The sequence below is a fragment of the Carlito syrichta genome, unplaced genomic scaffold (genome assembly GCF_000164805.1).
Source record: "Carlito syrichta isolate Samal-C Ts95f unplaced genomic scaffold, Tarsius_syrichta-2.0.1 Scaffold314298, whole genome shotgun sequence".
Lineage (NCBI taxonomy): Eukaryota > Metazoa > Chordata > Mammalia > Primates > Tarsiidae > Carlito > Carlito syrichta.
This window is the reverse complement of record NW_007258394.1, coordinates 356,207-373,814: the sequence shown is the minus strand read 5'-3', so window position 1 is coordinate 373,814 and position 17,608 is coordinate 356,207. Positions and strand designations below refer to the sequence as shown.

At 36.8% G+C, this 17,608-nt stretch overlaps 1 protein-coding gene across 2 annotated transcripts in view; it reads right to left on the bottom strand.

Annotated features, from left to right (window-relative positions):
* KIF15 (kinesin family member 15) overlaps positions 1-17,608 on the bottom strand; it is a 77,531-nt gene that overhangs the window by 26,512 nt on the left and 33,411 nt on the right. For both annotated transcript variants that reach the window (XM_008071372.2, XM_008071373.1), the window contains 10 exons: positions 17,314-17,523; positions 16,295-16,472; positions 14,303-14,444; positions 13,167-13,308; positions 9,689-9,886; positions 7,913-8,020; positions 7,397-7,502; positions 5,892-6,057; positions 1,626-1,776; positions 1,336-1,421 (listed from right to left, as the gene is read on the bottom strand). In XM_008071372.2, the coding sequence (XP_008069563.1) occupies positions 1,336-1,421; positions 1,626-1,776; positions 5,892-6,057; positions 7,397-7,502; positions 7,913-8,020; positions 9,689-9,886; positions 13,167-13,308; positions 14,303-14,444; positions 16,295-16,472; positions 17,314-17,523 (1,487 nt within the window). The remainder of the gene's footprint in view (positions 1-1,335; positions 1,422-1,625; positions 1,777-5,891; positions 6,058-7,396; positions 7,503-7,912; positions 8,021-9,688; positions 9,887-13,166; positions 13,309-14,302; positions 14,445-16,294; positions 16,473-17,313; positions 17,524-17,608) is intronic.

Sequence of the window (17,608 nt, the reverse complement as noted above, 5' to 3'; positions counted from 1 at the left end):
ATATACTTATGGAGAGCTGTTTTCAGCTTTTCAATGGTATAGATGACTATCTAGAGTTATCAGAAATGGCCCAGCACAAAGCTTGGGCTGGGCTGTATTCCTGAGGGCCCAGCGTGTACTTTGGACTGGGCTGCGTTCTTTTAGGCCGGCTTTAGCTACAGTTAGTGTAGGGTTTTTTCTACCTATTACAGAAATTGAATTTATTTTATGCATAGAAAGTATTGTAGAATAGGTCATGCTACGTCAGAGAATCATGTTAGTTCAAGCATAATCAATCATGATATTTTGAGTTTTAAAAGAATATAGTTAACTTTAGAAATTTCATTGTCTCCATTTTCTACTATTGTGGTTTTGGCCTTAGTACATTTACAGTTTATATTTGGGTTTTAGAAGTTTTGCTGCTGCCGATCAGCTTTATATATTAGGATGAGGAATTAGAAACTTTCATAGAAATTAGGATAGGTACATAGGACTTTAGAATAGCCATTTTGTTAAGAGATTGTAGTCTATTGTTCCAAAAGGTGGCCCACCGCGAACCCTGGACTGGGCCACATCCTGTAGAGCCCAGCGCGATCTTTGGACTGGGCCAGATTCTTTAGGAATTGGCTTAAGCTATAACTAAGAGCTTCCGTAGCATTGTGTAAGTAGTATTAGCATAGAATAGAAAGGTAATAAAGTTTAAGTTAGTCATCATGGGTACCATGTGAGCTTTAGAAGTTATTGATTATCAGAACATCATTAGGCTAGCAGGGATTGTTGCATTGCTTTTTGAAGAGCATTAACTAGCAAAGGGAACAATAAGACAATCTTGAGGTTTGTCCCTCTTCACACCTGAGCATCTGGTGGATGGGGGACGCCCCTCCTGCACCTGGATTGTGTTCATGTGAAAGACTTGTGAGACTGTCTGTCTAAAATTTAGAGATAAATACCTGCTGTAACTCTCAATAAATGGCTTCTGCAATAGACAGAGTCCAGTCTCTTCCTTTCTCCCCCTTTTTTCTTTCTTTCTCTTTATTTCTCCAGGATAAACGCCGACGCTGCCATACCTTCCAAGGGACCCCCAAAATCTCCCCAAAACTTGTAGGGGCTGCCCCCCCCACATGGTGATTTATTTACAGAAGGCCCTGAGTTCTGATTACCAGCAATAAGTACTATAGCTAGTTGTTGAATGTTTTGAAAAATTAAGTTTCTCTAAACGGTCATTTAAAAGAAACATATTCATTTTGGAACACTTAAAAAAATTCTTTATGGGGTAATTAGCATTAAAAACAAGATTAAAAATGTGGTAGTAAACAATATTCTAGTCAATTAATGGAAAAGATAAATGGCACTCACTTAGAACTGTTTTCTTTATCTTCTTCAAACTGTAATGATAATTTGTTATTGCGCTCTTTTTCTGCCTCAAAAAGTTCCATCAAATTCTAAAAGACAATTAGATTAGATTTTAAGTAACTGTTACTAGCAATGTGTAGTTCACAAACATGTCAAGTGCCTCCTGTGTGGCAGGCATCGTGGGCACGTATAGAAAGGCAGGAAGAGTTCAGAACAGTCCTCGCTCTATGCTCAAGAGAACAGTCACAGATCCAGGACAAATTCACCAATTATCAATTCTTTTCTTAACTTACATTCAGATCAAATTTCAGAGTTTCGTTTTCTTGTTTGCAGCTTTGGAGATTTTTTGAAAGTTGGTCAATTTCAAACTTCATTACTTCTTGTAAGTTGTCATAGGAATCTTGAAGGCAGGTTTTACTCTCAAGAAGCTTTTCATTTTCTAATCTTTATCAGGAAAACATTTTTTACAATGGTAAATATAAACATTTAATGTATTTCTACTAGTCATGCCATTTGCAGTTCAATTTATCCCATCTCCAGCCCATTCCCAACTCACATAAAGTTTCTCATGGACTGGATTAAAATGTCCATGATGTACAAACAAGTAAGATACACTGAAGCATAAAGTTGTTTGACAGGGATGGAAAAGACAAAGGGAAGCATTAGCCAGCAGCCATCACTTCCTCATCACTTCCTTACTCTCTCTCTCCTGGCTTCTACTATACATACTCAACTAAGTGTTAATTCATGGTAGTTAGACTCGTTGGGGTTTCCAAATCTAACCCTCATATTGTTGAGGTATTGTTGATAGCTCAACTCCAACTGCTCATCACATATTCATCACATATTCCCTCAGCTCTAGGAAGGTTTTTTTAAGATGGCAAATGTGGTTTCCATCTCAGCAAGAGAGAAAATTTCTTCAGCAAAGATCTACTGCTTTTTTGGTTTTCATATTCTTGGTCCCCTCCCTGACATACTACAGCACCCCTAGGAATCTAGAGCTCAGCCAAGAACTAGCAAACAATCAATATGACCTCTGGATATCCAAAACAGATGTCCTAGCTTATACATAGGAGGCTATCAGACATGGAACTATCTGCTGTATCAACTCAAAGCAAATCAGAAAAAGCAAATTAATTACAAGGTGGTATAAAAAGATAGATGCACAGAAAACAGATGTCAGGGAGAAGGAATATACACACACACACACACACACACACACACACACACACACACACATATACACATACACACACACACATATATATTATAAACTATATATAAAGTAGGTAAAATAACTAGTGAAACACATAACTGTGTCATGTTATTTTATTCAGAAACCTTAAATGCCTTTAAGGGCACAACGGAGTATAATCAGCCTACTAAGTGACGTATTCAATGTTAAACCAGAGACACTGAGATGAACTAAATTGTGTCCAATGTATTTAAATAGCTAGGTAGTTAAAACTCAAAATAGAATTTAAATACTAATTTAATATAGAGGATTCTTAACATTTTTGATGTAGTTCAACTCTGACATGTAAATACAAGGAAATTAAGATGGAAAGAGCTTAACGTAATGACTTAAAACAAAAAAATCACACAAAACTAGTTTGTGGAGCCAAGATTAGGTTGGATAACTCAAGACATTAAAACAAATTCCAGGTGTAAGAAAAGACAACAGTTTTCGGGTCCTCGTTTCCAAGATGACAAAGAAAAGAAGGAACAATGATTGTGCCAAAAAAGGCTGCAGCAACGTGCAGCCCATTCACTGCACAAACTGCCTCGGATGCATGTCCAAGGATAAGGTTATTAAGAAGTCTATCACTTGAAACATAGTAGAGACCGCAGCTCTGGTCAGGGACATGTCTAAAGTGAGTATCTTTGACACCTATGTGCTTTCCAAGCTGTATGTGAAGCTGCATTATTGTGTGAATTGTGCCATTCACAGCAAGGTAGTAAGGAATTGGTCTGGGACCAAACACCCCCACTCTGATTTAGACCTATGGGTGTGCCCCATGATTTCCACCAAAGCCCACGTAAGGAGCTAAGTCCTTAAGAACTGAAGAACAACTACCGTCTGGAAAAAAATAAAATGAAAATTATACTTAATATAGATGTTTGTGAATATTGGGTTAATTCAACCCAGTCAAATTAAAGTTAGCATCCTAAAAATGGGTGAAGATTCTCGAAGAGCAAGGAAAAACATCAGAGTGAGGAGCACATTGGGAAGTGACTTAGACTATAGTGTTCATGCCCCTGGTGGGGGAATGGGAAAATGCATGGCTTGAATAGCTTCAAAGTATTCCAGATTCATATTCACACCCTCAACTTCCTGCCTTGGAACTGGTCTGCTGGTAGGCTGGTTACCCAATGTACATACTTCTGAGATGCATTTCTCCATGAAGTAGAAATGTCCAAGACATCAGAGGCATTTCTAGAAACTTGCGGGAATCCCATAAAAGGAAGGAAAAAAGTTCCACAAAGCATGGAGAAAGGCTATGCCTTGATTTTGTCTGTGATAGTGGTTAGAATTCAGAAATAAAAAAGTTAACTGGAGATGTATATTCATGTTTATCTGAAAAATCTACTTGGGGATGGATTGTTAAAGATTAACTTTGCTAGTTAGGTTATATGTGCCTCCTAAAGCTAAACCTGAAGCTTGGATCTTTTTTTAAATTTTTTTCATTTTTTTAAAATTTTGAGTTGGAGTCTCACTCTGTCGCCCAGACTGGAGTGCAGTGGCCGCTCCCGGCCACCGCAGCCTTGACCTGCTGGGCTCCGGCGATCCTTCTGCCTCAGCCTTCCGAGTAGCCGGAATTACAGGCATGCGCTACCACGCCAGGCTGATTTTTTGATTTATTGTAAAGATGAGGTCTCGCTGCCCAGGTGGGTCTTGAACCCACAGGCTCAGGCAATCCACTCACCTCAGCCTCCCAAAGGCACGGGATTACAGGCTGAGCCACCGAGCCCGGCTACTTGGATCTTAATAATATATTTTGTGTCGGAAAAAAGAAAAGACAACAGTACACCTATAATATAGTACTAATAAATTATCTTTTTTCCCCTTCTTTTTAAGAGATAGGGTCTTGTTCTGTCACCCAGGCTGGAGTGCAGTGGCACAATCATAGCTCATTACAACCTCAAACTTCTAGACTCAAGGGATCCTCCCACTTCAGCCTCCTGGCTAATTTTTAAAAAAATTTTTGTAGAGACAGGTTGTTGCTATATTGCCCACGCTGGTCTCAAAACACCTGGTCTAAATTACCCATTCTGTTTAACTAGTTTAAGTTGGGCTATAGCACTTGCACATCAAACATTCCTAAATTACAGGACAACCAGGCAGTATGATAAGTAGCCTTGGTGTTGGGGATATGGCACAGGCTGACAGAGGTGTGCTGATGCCAATACAACATGCTCTATCTAAAGAGAAAGGATTGAGTTACACAATAGCTGACGGTTGCCATGCAGGAAAGTGTGCCTAGTTCCACCAAATTGTTTCTTCAAGAGGATGCTGAAATACAGATTTTTATAAGAAAATGCTCAAAATACTATGTTATTTATTTTATAAGAAAATGCTTTAAAATACTATGTTATTTATTTATTTATTTAAACCACACTGGGCAAGCCCAATAAAAACACAAGTATGGATAGATTTGGCTCAAAGATCTCAAGTTTTCATCCTTTCAATTTCTTGTTGTAAATCCAAAAAACACTTAGCTACGTATTTTAATCTTTGTAACTACCTATTAGCAGCTATTATAGAGTCACATTTACATCACATTCACGGTATAACATTCTAAATGTCCACTGTTAATTTATAGTCATAAACACAGAAGACAGTATCAGAAACACAAAATGGGTTTAAGTTATGATACACAAAAGGATGAAATTAGCAAGAAGAAAAAAGGAAATAGTAAACAAACAATAAACTATTTAAATCTTAGATTACTTTGGTTTCAAGATTACCAGCACTTGACTAACGGTCCAGCCTCTAGACATTTACATACACAATGTGTCAACTATTGTTTTGATCTACCTTGCACTGTCCCTTCTAGTAAGACCACACCTTACTAGAGCAAACACATTACTACATAGGGCTGATGTCATCTAGAGCCATCGGAAAGTGGTCCAGAAGTGAGCATATGACTCAAGCAAAACCAATTCAAATTTTCCCTGGGATGACGAAATGGCTGTTGGGAGAGAGGATCTCTTTGTAGGGATTGTTATGCTGGGAGCCAGAATATGGAGCTGTGTGGGGCAATCTGTTCCTTCTAACACAGAGGATGGTCCTCAATAGCAGGAGGGAGTGAGAGCAACACACAGAAGAGAGCAGAGCTGAGAAAGACAAAAAGAAAATGCTGACAATATTGTTTAAGACTCAGTTTAGTTTGTCCCTAAACCAAAGTCAACTTCAGTGCTTCCCAATATTGGGAGTCAATAAATTACTTTTTAAAATTTTGTTTAACTAGTTTGTGTTGCGTTTGTAATGCAACTTCAAGGAGTCCTAGGTTACAGTCAATCAGGCAACTTAAAACCATAAGAGAACAATTTTTTACCTGACATTATCTAGTTGAAGTTGTACATGCACATGTCTTTCAGAAAGTTTGTTGAGTTCTTTCTCCTGACTCTCTCTGAATGAAATATATTCCAACTTCACCGAAGAAAGTTCCTTGTCAGCAGAATGAAGAACTACTCGCAAGTCATGCACCTCACTTTTCAAAACTAAAAAAAACAAAACATATCTTCAACAGGTTTCTCTATAAGGATTTTTTTTATAAAGCAGGCAAATAAATTTGATAGGCACTATTCCCATAACCAGCAAAAACAAGTCAAAGAGACCTTTTTTTTTTTTATGAGTCGGAGTCTCTGTCACCCAGGCTGGAGTGTAGGGGCATGCTCACAGCCACCACAGCCTTGACCTACCTGGGCTCAGGTGATCCTTCTGCCTCAGTCTTCCACATAGCTGGAACCACAGGCATGTGTCCCACACCCAGCTAATTTTGTGATTTGTTGTAGAGATGAGGTTTCACCATGCTGCTCAGACCAGTCTCGAACCCCTGAGCTTAGGCAATCCTTTTGCCTCTGCCTCCCAAAGTTCTGGGATTACAGGCTTGAGCCACCACACTGGGTGCCAAAGAGACCATTTTAAGGAAAGATGTTGAACAACTAAGGTATCTAGGAGCACTGAGATTCATTTTCTTCTTCTCCTTTGTACATGATTTTTGGTATATTTATACTGAAAAAGGAAGGGTTAACATCTGCCCCTGACTTGAGAGTCACTTGACTTTTCTAAATTTCTCTTGTAGAATGTGCATCAAAACTCTTAATAAAAGGACAAAACAAAAGATTTAATATATTTTAAGACACCTAATATTAGTTATTGAAAATCCCTCGAAAATGTACCAGAACTTTTCCAACATGGTGTTAAATACTTCTGGTCTTCTAAGAAAACTCCATTTCTAAATAAAATTAGGTAACTTTTTAGATCAAAGAAAATATAATGGCTATATTTTTTGTTTTAGTTTTATTACAAACTACTGCAAATACTTTGATGATTAAAGAAGTAAACTGAAAAAATGGAGATTAGATAATTCTCCCACATCTCCTAATATATCATTTATGCTTTATTTTGTCAATCTTAAAATACACATTTCATGAATTCAAGACACTTCATTTCCAAAGCAGTTTAAAACTTTAAGCACAACATCAATAAGGGTACCCAATCTCAAACCAGGCAAAGTGGGGACCAAAGAGAGGCCCAAACTTTATCTGTATGACAACCACTTGTATACCTAATCCTGAATTGTATCCCATATCTTTAAAATAAAAAATAAAACTTTAAGCAAACATCTGTATCATTTGTTTGTGGGCAATCCTGGGGATAATTACCTTTTAGGATATATTACTGTTACTTACCACTGCCATGCAATCTCAAGTTTGGCTGTCTTAACAACAAAGCAAGCAACCAAAAACACAGGAACATCAATTATTTATATGAGTAAAAAGATACGGAGTTATAGCATTCCCTCAGGTCACAAAGCTCCTAATTATTCAAACTTACAGTCATTCTTAGTTTGAGAGTCTTGAAGTTGCTTTTCAAAGACATTTAATTGTGAGAGAAGCTCTTGTTGCTGTTTGGTCCAGTCAGATCTTTCTGATGAGAAAAGCTTTGGGAAAGAGGTAACTTTACTGGAAAAGGAATACTGGCATGCCAAGACACACTCTAAATCATTAACTTGTTTCTATTTTTAAAGTCTGGTTTTAAAGTCTCTGACTAGAAGAAAACTGGCTGTTCTCATAACTACAGTAAAGATGATGAAGAAAGTAAAAGACCACTGCAAGGACTTGAACCATCCATGTTGCTTTCACACCATCCATTTGCACTATCAACTAAGTTGACCAGAATTCAGACTAAGCATGTTGGTCTCATTATCAGAGCAGTTTGCTAAGTAACAAAGCAGAGAATACACCTTAAATAAGCCTTGACTAAGGCTGTGTGATGACCTTCTTATCCTGTAATACTCTTACTTTAAGGACATATTTCATACACTTTCTGAGGCCATGCTCTTGGTCTTACCTCTTGCATTTGAGTAGAATGATGTTCCAGTTTGTCAACAAGCTGCTGAAGCTTTAGGCTTTTATGCTCTTCTTCATCCAACTTGACTTGAAGAGTACTCATTTGTTTCTGCAACACAAAAATTTCAGTTGTCAAAAATTTTTTTAATGGAATTCTCAAACATTCTATTATTTCTTCTGCATTAAAGAATCAAAATACAAAACAAACTCAAAACCACATATAAACAAAGAAATCAAAGGCTTGTTCGGAGCCAGGAAACAATGTCAAAACAAGCAAATTCTCATGTTTCAGAATTATACTTGTGGTCCATCAAATTAAACAGTCTGAAACACAAAGGAAAGAAGTGAATAAAATTAAAATTCTAGATTAAACCACAGAGTCGGCCAGGTGCGGTGGCTCATGACTGTAATCCCAGCACTTTAGGAAGCCAAGGCAAGAGGACTGCTTGAGCCCATGAGTTTGAGACCAGCCTGGGCAATATGGTGAGACCTTGTCTCTACAATAATTAAAAAAAATTAGCCAGGTATGGTGGTGTGCACCTGTAGTCCCAGTTGCTTGGGAGGCTGTGGGGGAAGGATCACCTGAGCCCAGCAGATTGAGGTTGCAGTAGCCATGATCGTGCCACTGTACCCCAGTCTGGGCAACAGGGTAAGACTCTGACTCAAAAAACAAAACAAAACACCACAGAGCCATCTTGAGACTTCTAAGAAGCTTCCTTAGGTCTGCATGGAGTTACTGCACCAGAAAGGCCTCTGTGACCTGAAAAGGACAAATTACTGGGATTTGGGGTGGTCTGGCCCACTCCAAGTTTTACTGAACAGTAGAAAACTTTCTTTAAAAAATTACCAAACCACAAGAATTGTGGAACAATAAGTTTTCACATGTTATTTCCAAATACAATAAAAGCTGTCTAAAGTTTTATCTGTAATAAGATTCTTTTGATAGCATTGTGCCACATAAGCCAGTTTTGAAATTTGAAGCTAGTGGCCAACTGGTCATTTTAGACACATGGAAACCAAAGTCCATGAAGATTGGAGAATGACTTACTGCTTGCTGAGCAAATAAAAAAAAAGAAACTAAGAGTGGGCTGATTTCTAAACCAAAATGTTTACATACCCACACTTAAAAATATATAAGTTCAATTTTAAGCAGGTTTGAACACTGCAATCCCCTCCCCACCCCCCCACATCCAAGTCTGGGTCCTGGCTGGAATGTAATAACATGATCATGGCTTACTGCATCCTTGACCTCCTGGACTGAGGCAATCCTTCCATCTCAGCCTCCTGAGTAGCTGGGACTACAGGCATGCGCCATCACAGTGGGCTAATTTTTTGATATTTTGTGGAGACAAGGTCTCACTATGTCTTCCAGACTGGGGTTTTTTTGTTTTGTTTTGTTTTGTTGTTTTTTGAGATAGGATCTCTCTGTCACCTAAGCTAGAGTATACTGGCATGATCATGGCTCACTGCAGTCTCAAATTCCTGGGCTCAAACAGTCCTCTTGCCTCAGGGTCCCATGTAGCTGGGACTGAAAGCACATGCTACCATACCTGGCCCAATTTTTAAAATTTTTGTAGAGGGGGAGGGTCTTGCTATGTTACCCAGGCTATTTTTTAACTCATAGTCACAAGCAATCCTCCTACCTCAGCCTTTCAAAGTGCTGGGATTACAGGCATGAACCACCACACCTGGCCCAACACTGCAAATTATAAAGAGTTAAAAATAGAGCAAATTTATTTAAATGAACATCTAATTATTTAATTTTTCTAAAACTAACCTGCATTGTTTTAAGCTCTTCAGAAATGGCCTCAAAAGCTTGTTCATTCATCTCAGGTGGAATTGGCTCATTTAATATATCATTATCTAATATGCTAGAATTCTGAGTGTGTAGAGAGCCAAAGCTTCCTGTTTCAGGGCTTAATTTTGGTACTGCTCGAGAACGAAGTTGATAAGCCTTGGTCGGTGTAGTTATAATCTGCAAAACAAAATTAATTATAGAAAACAGCATTCACACACAGAAAAAAAGAGCATATTTAGTAATTTTTAAAAGAGAGGATAAAATTGGAATTCTGCTCATCAAAAGAAAAAAGTGTCTTTGAAAAACAGCAAAAGAAATGTCCAAGTGGAAGTAAATATATCAGTTCAATACAGTCCCCAGCAGAATTCTAATACAATTTTCTAAAATAAAACTTGATGAGCTGATATCTTAACTTCATACAAAGAATAAGCATGCAAAAAGAGAAAGTTTAAAAAAAGAACAAATTGGCCAGGTGCAGTGGCTTACACCTGTAATCCCAACACTTTGGGAGGAAGACTGCCTGAGTCCAGAAGTTCAAGACCAGTCTGGGCAACATTAACAAAAAACTAAAAAATCAGCCAGGTTGATTCTTGTACACCCATAATCCCAGCTACTCAAGAGACTGAGGCAGAAGGATCACCTGAGCCGAGGTTGAGGCTGCGGTAAGCTGTGATCATGCCACTGCACTCCAGCCAGGGTGACAGAGTGAGATCCCAATTCAATAAAATAAAAAATAAAAAAGGAAATTAGAGACTTCCCCATCTGATATAAAAATAAATATTAAGCTATAATCATTAAAACAGCATATACAAATAAAACACTGAAACAAAATACAAAGCCCAGAAGTAAAATGACTATGTAAAAATTTCCAATTGGTAAGAAAAATATGGATTATAAAAATAAAATTTACATCTTTCTCATACCATTCAATAATAAAACAGTAGATGCACAAACATTTCAATGTAAAAGCAAAATTAAAGGCAAAAAAGTCACAAGAATAAAAAATCAATAAACCTATCTATACCAAAATTAAAAAACTTCTATATAACAAAAACATCACATCCAAAGATAAAAGACAAGCAATATGATGAGAGGAATATATTGGCAGTATATAAAATAACAAAAAGTAATTATATAAAACTCTCACAAATCAGAAGAAAAAGATAAATGGCCAATAGGAAAATGCGTTCTTTTTCATATGGAAAAGGATATACAAATCAACATGCACTTATGAAAAGATATTCGACCTCACTAGAAAGGAGGGAAATAAGAATCAAAACCTTAACAAGATCCTATTTTCCTCGTGCCTGGAGTTCCAGCTACTTGGAAGGCTGAGGCAGAAGGATCACCTGAGCTCAGCAAGTCAAGGCTGTGGGTGGCCGTGAGTGTGCCACTGCACTCCAGCCTAGGTGACAGAGACTTCAACTCAAAACAAAACAAAACAAAACAAAAGATCCCATTTTTACACATCAGACTGTAAAACATTAAAGAGTCTGGCAATGCCAGGTACTGTGGACAGCACTGGAAAAGGAGTGCCTCAATACTAGAAAGTCACGTGGTGCAACCACTGGGAGGGAGCTTCAGCAGGACTGGCTCAAATGCTAAGACTACCACGTCTTCAAAAGAACCCACCTCAGAGAATGTGTGCCCTGGAAACCATCTAAATAAGCCATAGAAGTCAAGGTTTAAAATGAGGTAGTACTCTAGGTACTAACAAGTAAAGCATATCCCTGAGCTGGCAAAAGCAGATTGCAAAATAATACATGTAGAATGACTATTTTTTAAAAAGTAAAACAATAAACAATCTGTGAAACAACTCTATGTATTGTTTCTCAGTCCATATATATTTACTGTAAAAAAAAAAAAAAGCTAAGAAAAAGGATGGGGGATAAAGGACTAGATTAGAATGAGATTGGCAATGGTGCTCAAAAGAACCTTAATCTTAATTTGCATATATATTTCTTTTAAGCCAAGAGAATATATTCATAAAATACTTTTACAATTAAAAACAAACAACAACCAATGGATCTAATTGCTATGCCATTCTTGGTAAACCTCCTATTCCTCTTGCTTCAAGTTCTATGATTCCACCGTGCTAAGGGGTGACAGACACAGGATTATAAAACATATGGCAATATTCTGCAAGTATTCTAAAATAATTTCCTACCAAGATTTCAAAGGCCACCTTTTTAAAATAAGCAAAAATTTACCTTTATTTAAAAAAATTTTCCAGGTTGAATAAATCATATCCATTAAATACATTCTTGCACAACCTCCAAAACAAATTAAAAGCCAAAAAACAAAAACAAAGGAATTTTTTTCCCTGCAGAAACAAGACAAACTCTAAAATAGGTATAAAACACACATCCCAAACTATAGAATGATATGCAACTATATTATGATATTTGTGTGAAATAAGAAAACACTTGGTTACACTGCTTGACTTGGTGACACTGACTGCTTCCAGAAAGAACCGTGGTTGGCTTCAAGGATAGCAGAAAGGAAGAGACCTGTCACTGAACACCTTTTATACCTTTACACATTTCAGTCATGTGAATTACTTATTCAAATGAATAAAATTATTTTTAAAAGCAGTCTTCCATTAACTGATACAAAAAGCATCACTGCTCAAAATAACCATCACAAATAAACATCTATTTACTTTGTAAGTTTAAGATGTATAAGGAACATTGTTTTTTTTTCTTTTCTTTTTTTTGGGGGGGACGTGGTCTTGCTTTGTGGTCCAGGTGGGAGTCCTAACTCATGAGCTCAAGCAATCCCCCTGCCTCAGCTTCCTGAGTAGCTAGGACTCACCATCACATCTGGCTAAGTTCTTTTAACCTTCTGAGAGTTTGATACAAAAGTCATAACCACCATCATCAACATCAACCTGTCTACCTTTTGCTTTCCCTGTGTATTTCCCTTTCTCTCTCCTCATTCTCAGATGCTCACACATTTTTTTTTCTCTTTTATGACAGCTATGGTTATTTAAAGAAAAAACTCTTCCCGTTATTTCCAGTGCCACCTGTGATCCATTACTGGTCTTTGCCTTTAGAATTTTTATTCTACTGTAAGCTTTGAGCATGTTACATTCTAGTGACATCTGCCATTTACTGACATCCACCAGATAGCAGGCATTTTATCAATTATCTCACTGCTCTAAAAACCCTGCAATCAAATTGCTTCCATTGCCAATTTAGAGGGAAAAAAATGAGGCTCAGGCATTAGAAAATCCTGACTAAGGCTAGCAACAGAGTAGAATTTGATTCCAAATGCTGAATGCTTTCCTACCTCACTCTGCCAATGAAGGTACACCTCAGAACACTAGGACCAGTGGGACCCTGGTGTTAACTACTTGCAAGGGATTCTGTGTCTGAAGATAAACCATGCAGACTCTATTATTAATAAAATGAGATAGCACTGATTTAAGATAGAAATATTGCTCCAGATTACCTACCTTCAGAGTTTCAGCATGAATTTTATTCAGCTGAGAAACTTCTTGCCGCTTGCAGGCTTTTGTTGCTTTCAAAAGGTTTTCAAGATTAAGATTCGCTTTTTGCAAAGACTGAAGCTCTGATTCCATTTCTAGCTGTCTTTTCCTAATAGATATTGTAAAATTGAGTATTTCAGGGAAATAAGTAATACTAAACATTTGTAGAGTACCTTACAGTTTATATACTCACATAACTTTACAGTTATCTCTTTAAATCAGAGATATTCTCTCAGGTTATTACCCTCATTTTCCATTTGGGTAAAATATGGCTCAGAGATTGATGACTGTTTGAGGGATTCAGTAGGAAATGGTAGAGTTCAAAGTCAAAAACCCAAATGTCTATAATAACACATTTTTTTTTTTTTGAGTTGGAGTCTCACACTGTTGCTCAGGCTAGAGTGCAGTGGCATGCTCACAGCCACCGTAGCCCCAACCTGCTGGACTCAGGTGATCGTTTCCACCTCAGCCTTCCAAGGAGCACGCACCATCATGCCCAGCTGATTTTTTTATTTATTGTACAGGTGAGGTCTCACCAAGTTGCCCAGGTTGATCTCGAACCAGTGGGTTCAGGCAGTCCTCTCACCTCAGCCTCCCAAAGTGCTGGGATTATAGGCGTGGGGACGTGATCTTGCTTTGTTGTTCGGGGGGAGTCCTAACTCATGGGCTCAAGCAATCCTCTTGCCTCAGCCTAATATATTTCTTTATATTTTAGGGTAGGATTAATCTTAGTTATAATATGAATGTGACTTTTCTTTTACCCAAGATCAAGCAAGAATATTAACAAAGCTATAATTTCTAGAAACCTTTATTTATTTCATAACAAGTGTGATTTAAATTTGGTAACCAGATAAAGAATTTACTATGCAGGTTTGATGAACACTCTTCTCAACAGGACAGTATTGCTTAAAACAGTTGTTTAATCTAGCTCATTAAATATATTACTAAAGAGCTGGAAGCAAGACCTTTTTTTTCATGTCAAAATGATTGCTACCGTGACAGTTTAATATTTAAAGTAAAATACCCAATTAAATAGTCAATATTAACACTATAGCAAATGAACACTAAAAATAGGTGTGCATATATGTGTATTTACACTTTACCTCGTTAGTTCTTTGTATTCTTCGTATTCTTGTTTTGAATTATTCAGCTCTGTCTGAGTTTGCAGGAGTTGTGCTTTTAACTTCTCAGTGTTTGTGAATGAACATGGTTCTTTCTGAACTTTAGGAGAAAATCCTTGCTGACCTGATAAAAAGGAAACAACCTCAGTCTTTTTTTTTTTAATGGTGTCTCACTATATTACCAGGTTGAAATGCAGTGGCTATTCACAGGCATAATCATCACACACTATAGCCTCAAACTCTGGTCTCAAGTGATCCTCCTACTTCAGCCTCCCAAGTAGTTGGGACTAGAGGCACATGCTTTACAACCTCAGTCTTTGAAAAACAAAATAATATAACACATTTTCTAAGTTTCTGCGGGTATCAATTTTGAGCCACAAGGAGGAAAAATGAGGAATGAGTTAGAAAATGGGCCCTAAAATGCTGACATCCACCAGATAGCAGGCATAACAGCAGGAGACATAAGAGGCTTAGAAGTCATGTTTATGAAGCAGAGAGGTCACAGGATGAGACAAATAGATAAGGCAATACTGTTTTCTTTACAAGAAGGAGCAAACAATGACTGAAGTACAACATGCATAAGGCAGATGCAGAAATATCGACAGCTGAATTTTGCAGAAATTAATGCTAGCAAATTATGTTAACAGTCAATGAATTATTTAGAAAAAGAAACAAATAGGGTAACAAATTGAAAAAACTTGGTATCATCTACCAGATAGAAAATATTAATTTTTAGGAATTGCTTAGAAGAGTGAATATGTTGAAGAGAGTCTGCTGAGTTTCCATGTGGGAAAAGATCATGTAAAAGTTGTTTAGAGAATAATAAATGTTCTGAAATTAGTAGCATCCAGAAACTGCCATTAGTATCTTTTGAAGGTAATAAGTGAAGGTACTACTGGTGCCAAAACAATCAACAATATACAAAGCATTGTAAAGAAAAGTAGTTGAAATAAAACAGAAAACTGATCTTAGCTTTGCATCTAAAAATCTTAGTCTCTCAGTGGGGAAAAGTGGCTCATGCCTGTAATCCCAATACTTTGGGAGGCCAAAATGGGAGGATTGCTTAAAGCCAGGAGATTGATACTAGCCTAGTAACATAGTAAGACCTTGTCTCTACAAAAATAAAATTTAAAATAAAATTCAAAAATTAAAAATAAAAATCTTGATCTTTTCACAGTCTAAATACCGTAAATCTTATTCCTTTACTTAGTCATAACAAAGTACAAAAAAGCGTAGAGAAGAAAATTTTAAAAATCAGAGACAGTCTTCTTTATGAATGTAGAATAAAAAAATTAGAACTTTCTCAATTTCAACCTAAAAAGAAAGGCCAAAACTGAATATGATAAGAGATCATGAAAATACCAACAGTTAATAATGGGGCAAGCACAGACTTTATTACCAAATCCCAGGGCATTAACACCAATAGCTACCAAGCCTGTAAGTTTGCTTTAGTACTAAATAAAATACTTTTCATACAGCAAGAGCAAACTTATGAAAATAACATGTAACTAACAGTATATACAATGGTAATCACAGCATCAGGACCAAAACTCTGTGCTGGGTGGATCATGAGTCTGACCCCTCTATCTCTTACATTGCACAAAACTTAACTGCATTGATAAACACATTGACTCAACATTTATTTTTTTGATTAGTTAAGTACTTTTTATTTCAAATACTTTAAACAAAAAATTCTATTTAAGCAATATCTGAATAAATCTTTTTATCAATAAAAGAGAAATATAATGGAATTCTTTTGCTATGTTGATTAGCCTACATTGTGTACTACTATGTGATTTCTGAGAAAAAATGTTCAGTAAATGCCTTTTTATAACATAAAAGGATAAGTATGTATATAAAAAATTAGCACAGCAGGAGTGAAGGATGAAATAAAGACTCTAACTGCAAAAAACTACAAATGCTCTTTAAAACAGCTCCTTCTTACATGGCATGTATTCAATAATCATTTCTTACTTTTGTCATTTTTCTCTGTGATGCATATTTCAGAGAAAGCTTTTTCTAGTTTTGCAATAGTCTGGGCATCCATTTCTTGGGCTCTTTTCACAGGCTCTAATAATCTCAGTCTTCTATTCTCCTCCCTGAGGGAATGATTTTCTATAGCATACTTCGCAACTCTGGGGTGGTGCTCTATCTGTGACACAAAAGAATCACATACATTATATATTTACAAATATTTCTTTAGTAAGCAATCCCTCTAAAAAGCCATTAGAAAACTAGGTATGCGCGTGTACCACTCACAGTATCTTGCTACAACCATTGTGGACAGCAACTTAGCATTTGTGATTAGATTAAAAATATGCACATCTTACAATTCTGCTATTCTACGTTTGAGTCTAGACCCTTGAAACTTTTGCCTAGGCACCTATGAGAGAAGCACATGGGTGTACATTGTGGCAGGCTTTTCATGCAAAGGAAATTGGTTAAATCAATACACTGAAATTCTCTGTTGACCAAGATTGAACTGCCCTCTAAGATACATTAACTGAAAAAGACAAGGTGCAGAAAAGTGTGTAAGAGAAATAAAAGTAAAAATATCTATCCATGTTAGTTTGAATATGCATTAAAAGCTCTGGAAAGATACACAAAAAACGTAAAACAGATCTTGGGTTTTTCCCCACAATGTGCCTGTATTACCTATCTATTCTCCCTAGAAAACAAACAAAAAAAAACTTTAAAAGAATAAACTCTACAGAGTCTCCTGATTCAGATAATCACAACTACCCCTTGGGGTCAAATTTTTTGTGGCCTGCTGAGGTTATGTGCTATGTAGCAACATGACCACAGATTCTTCCCTTTTCTTCTCTCTTCCCTCTATGTTGAAAAGATGAGGGAAGAAATTATGCAATCATACTTTCAATTGAATTCATTTAAAACAACTTCCACTGTATTAAAGAACAAGTACTTGGTGTCAAATTTAGATTTGCTTTGACCTTCTCTTATTCTTAGAAATACTACAAATGCCATGAACTCACTTGTTCTCGCAGAGTCTGAATCTCATCCCTTAATTCTGAGAGCAAACGATTTTGCTCCTCAGGCAGAAAACTTCCCCGGGATTCCTTGTGGAGCTTCTCCAGTCGTATTATTTGATCCTCTCGGAATTTCACAATCATTTTATTGGACTGAATAAATTTTTCCTTTTTGAGGGTGAGGTCTTCTAACTGAGTAACTTTTTCTATCAGAGACTTAAGAAATTCACAATTTGGTTAAACATGAAAACTAATTCAACTTCCCTAGATTTTCATAAATGCAGCAAAAAATATCAACTTC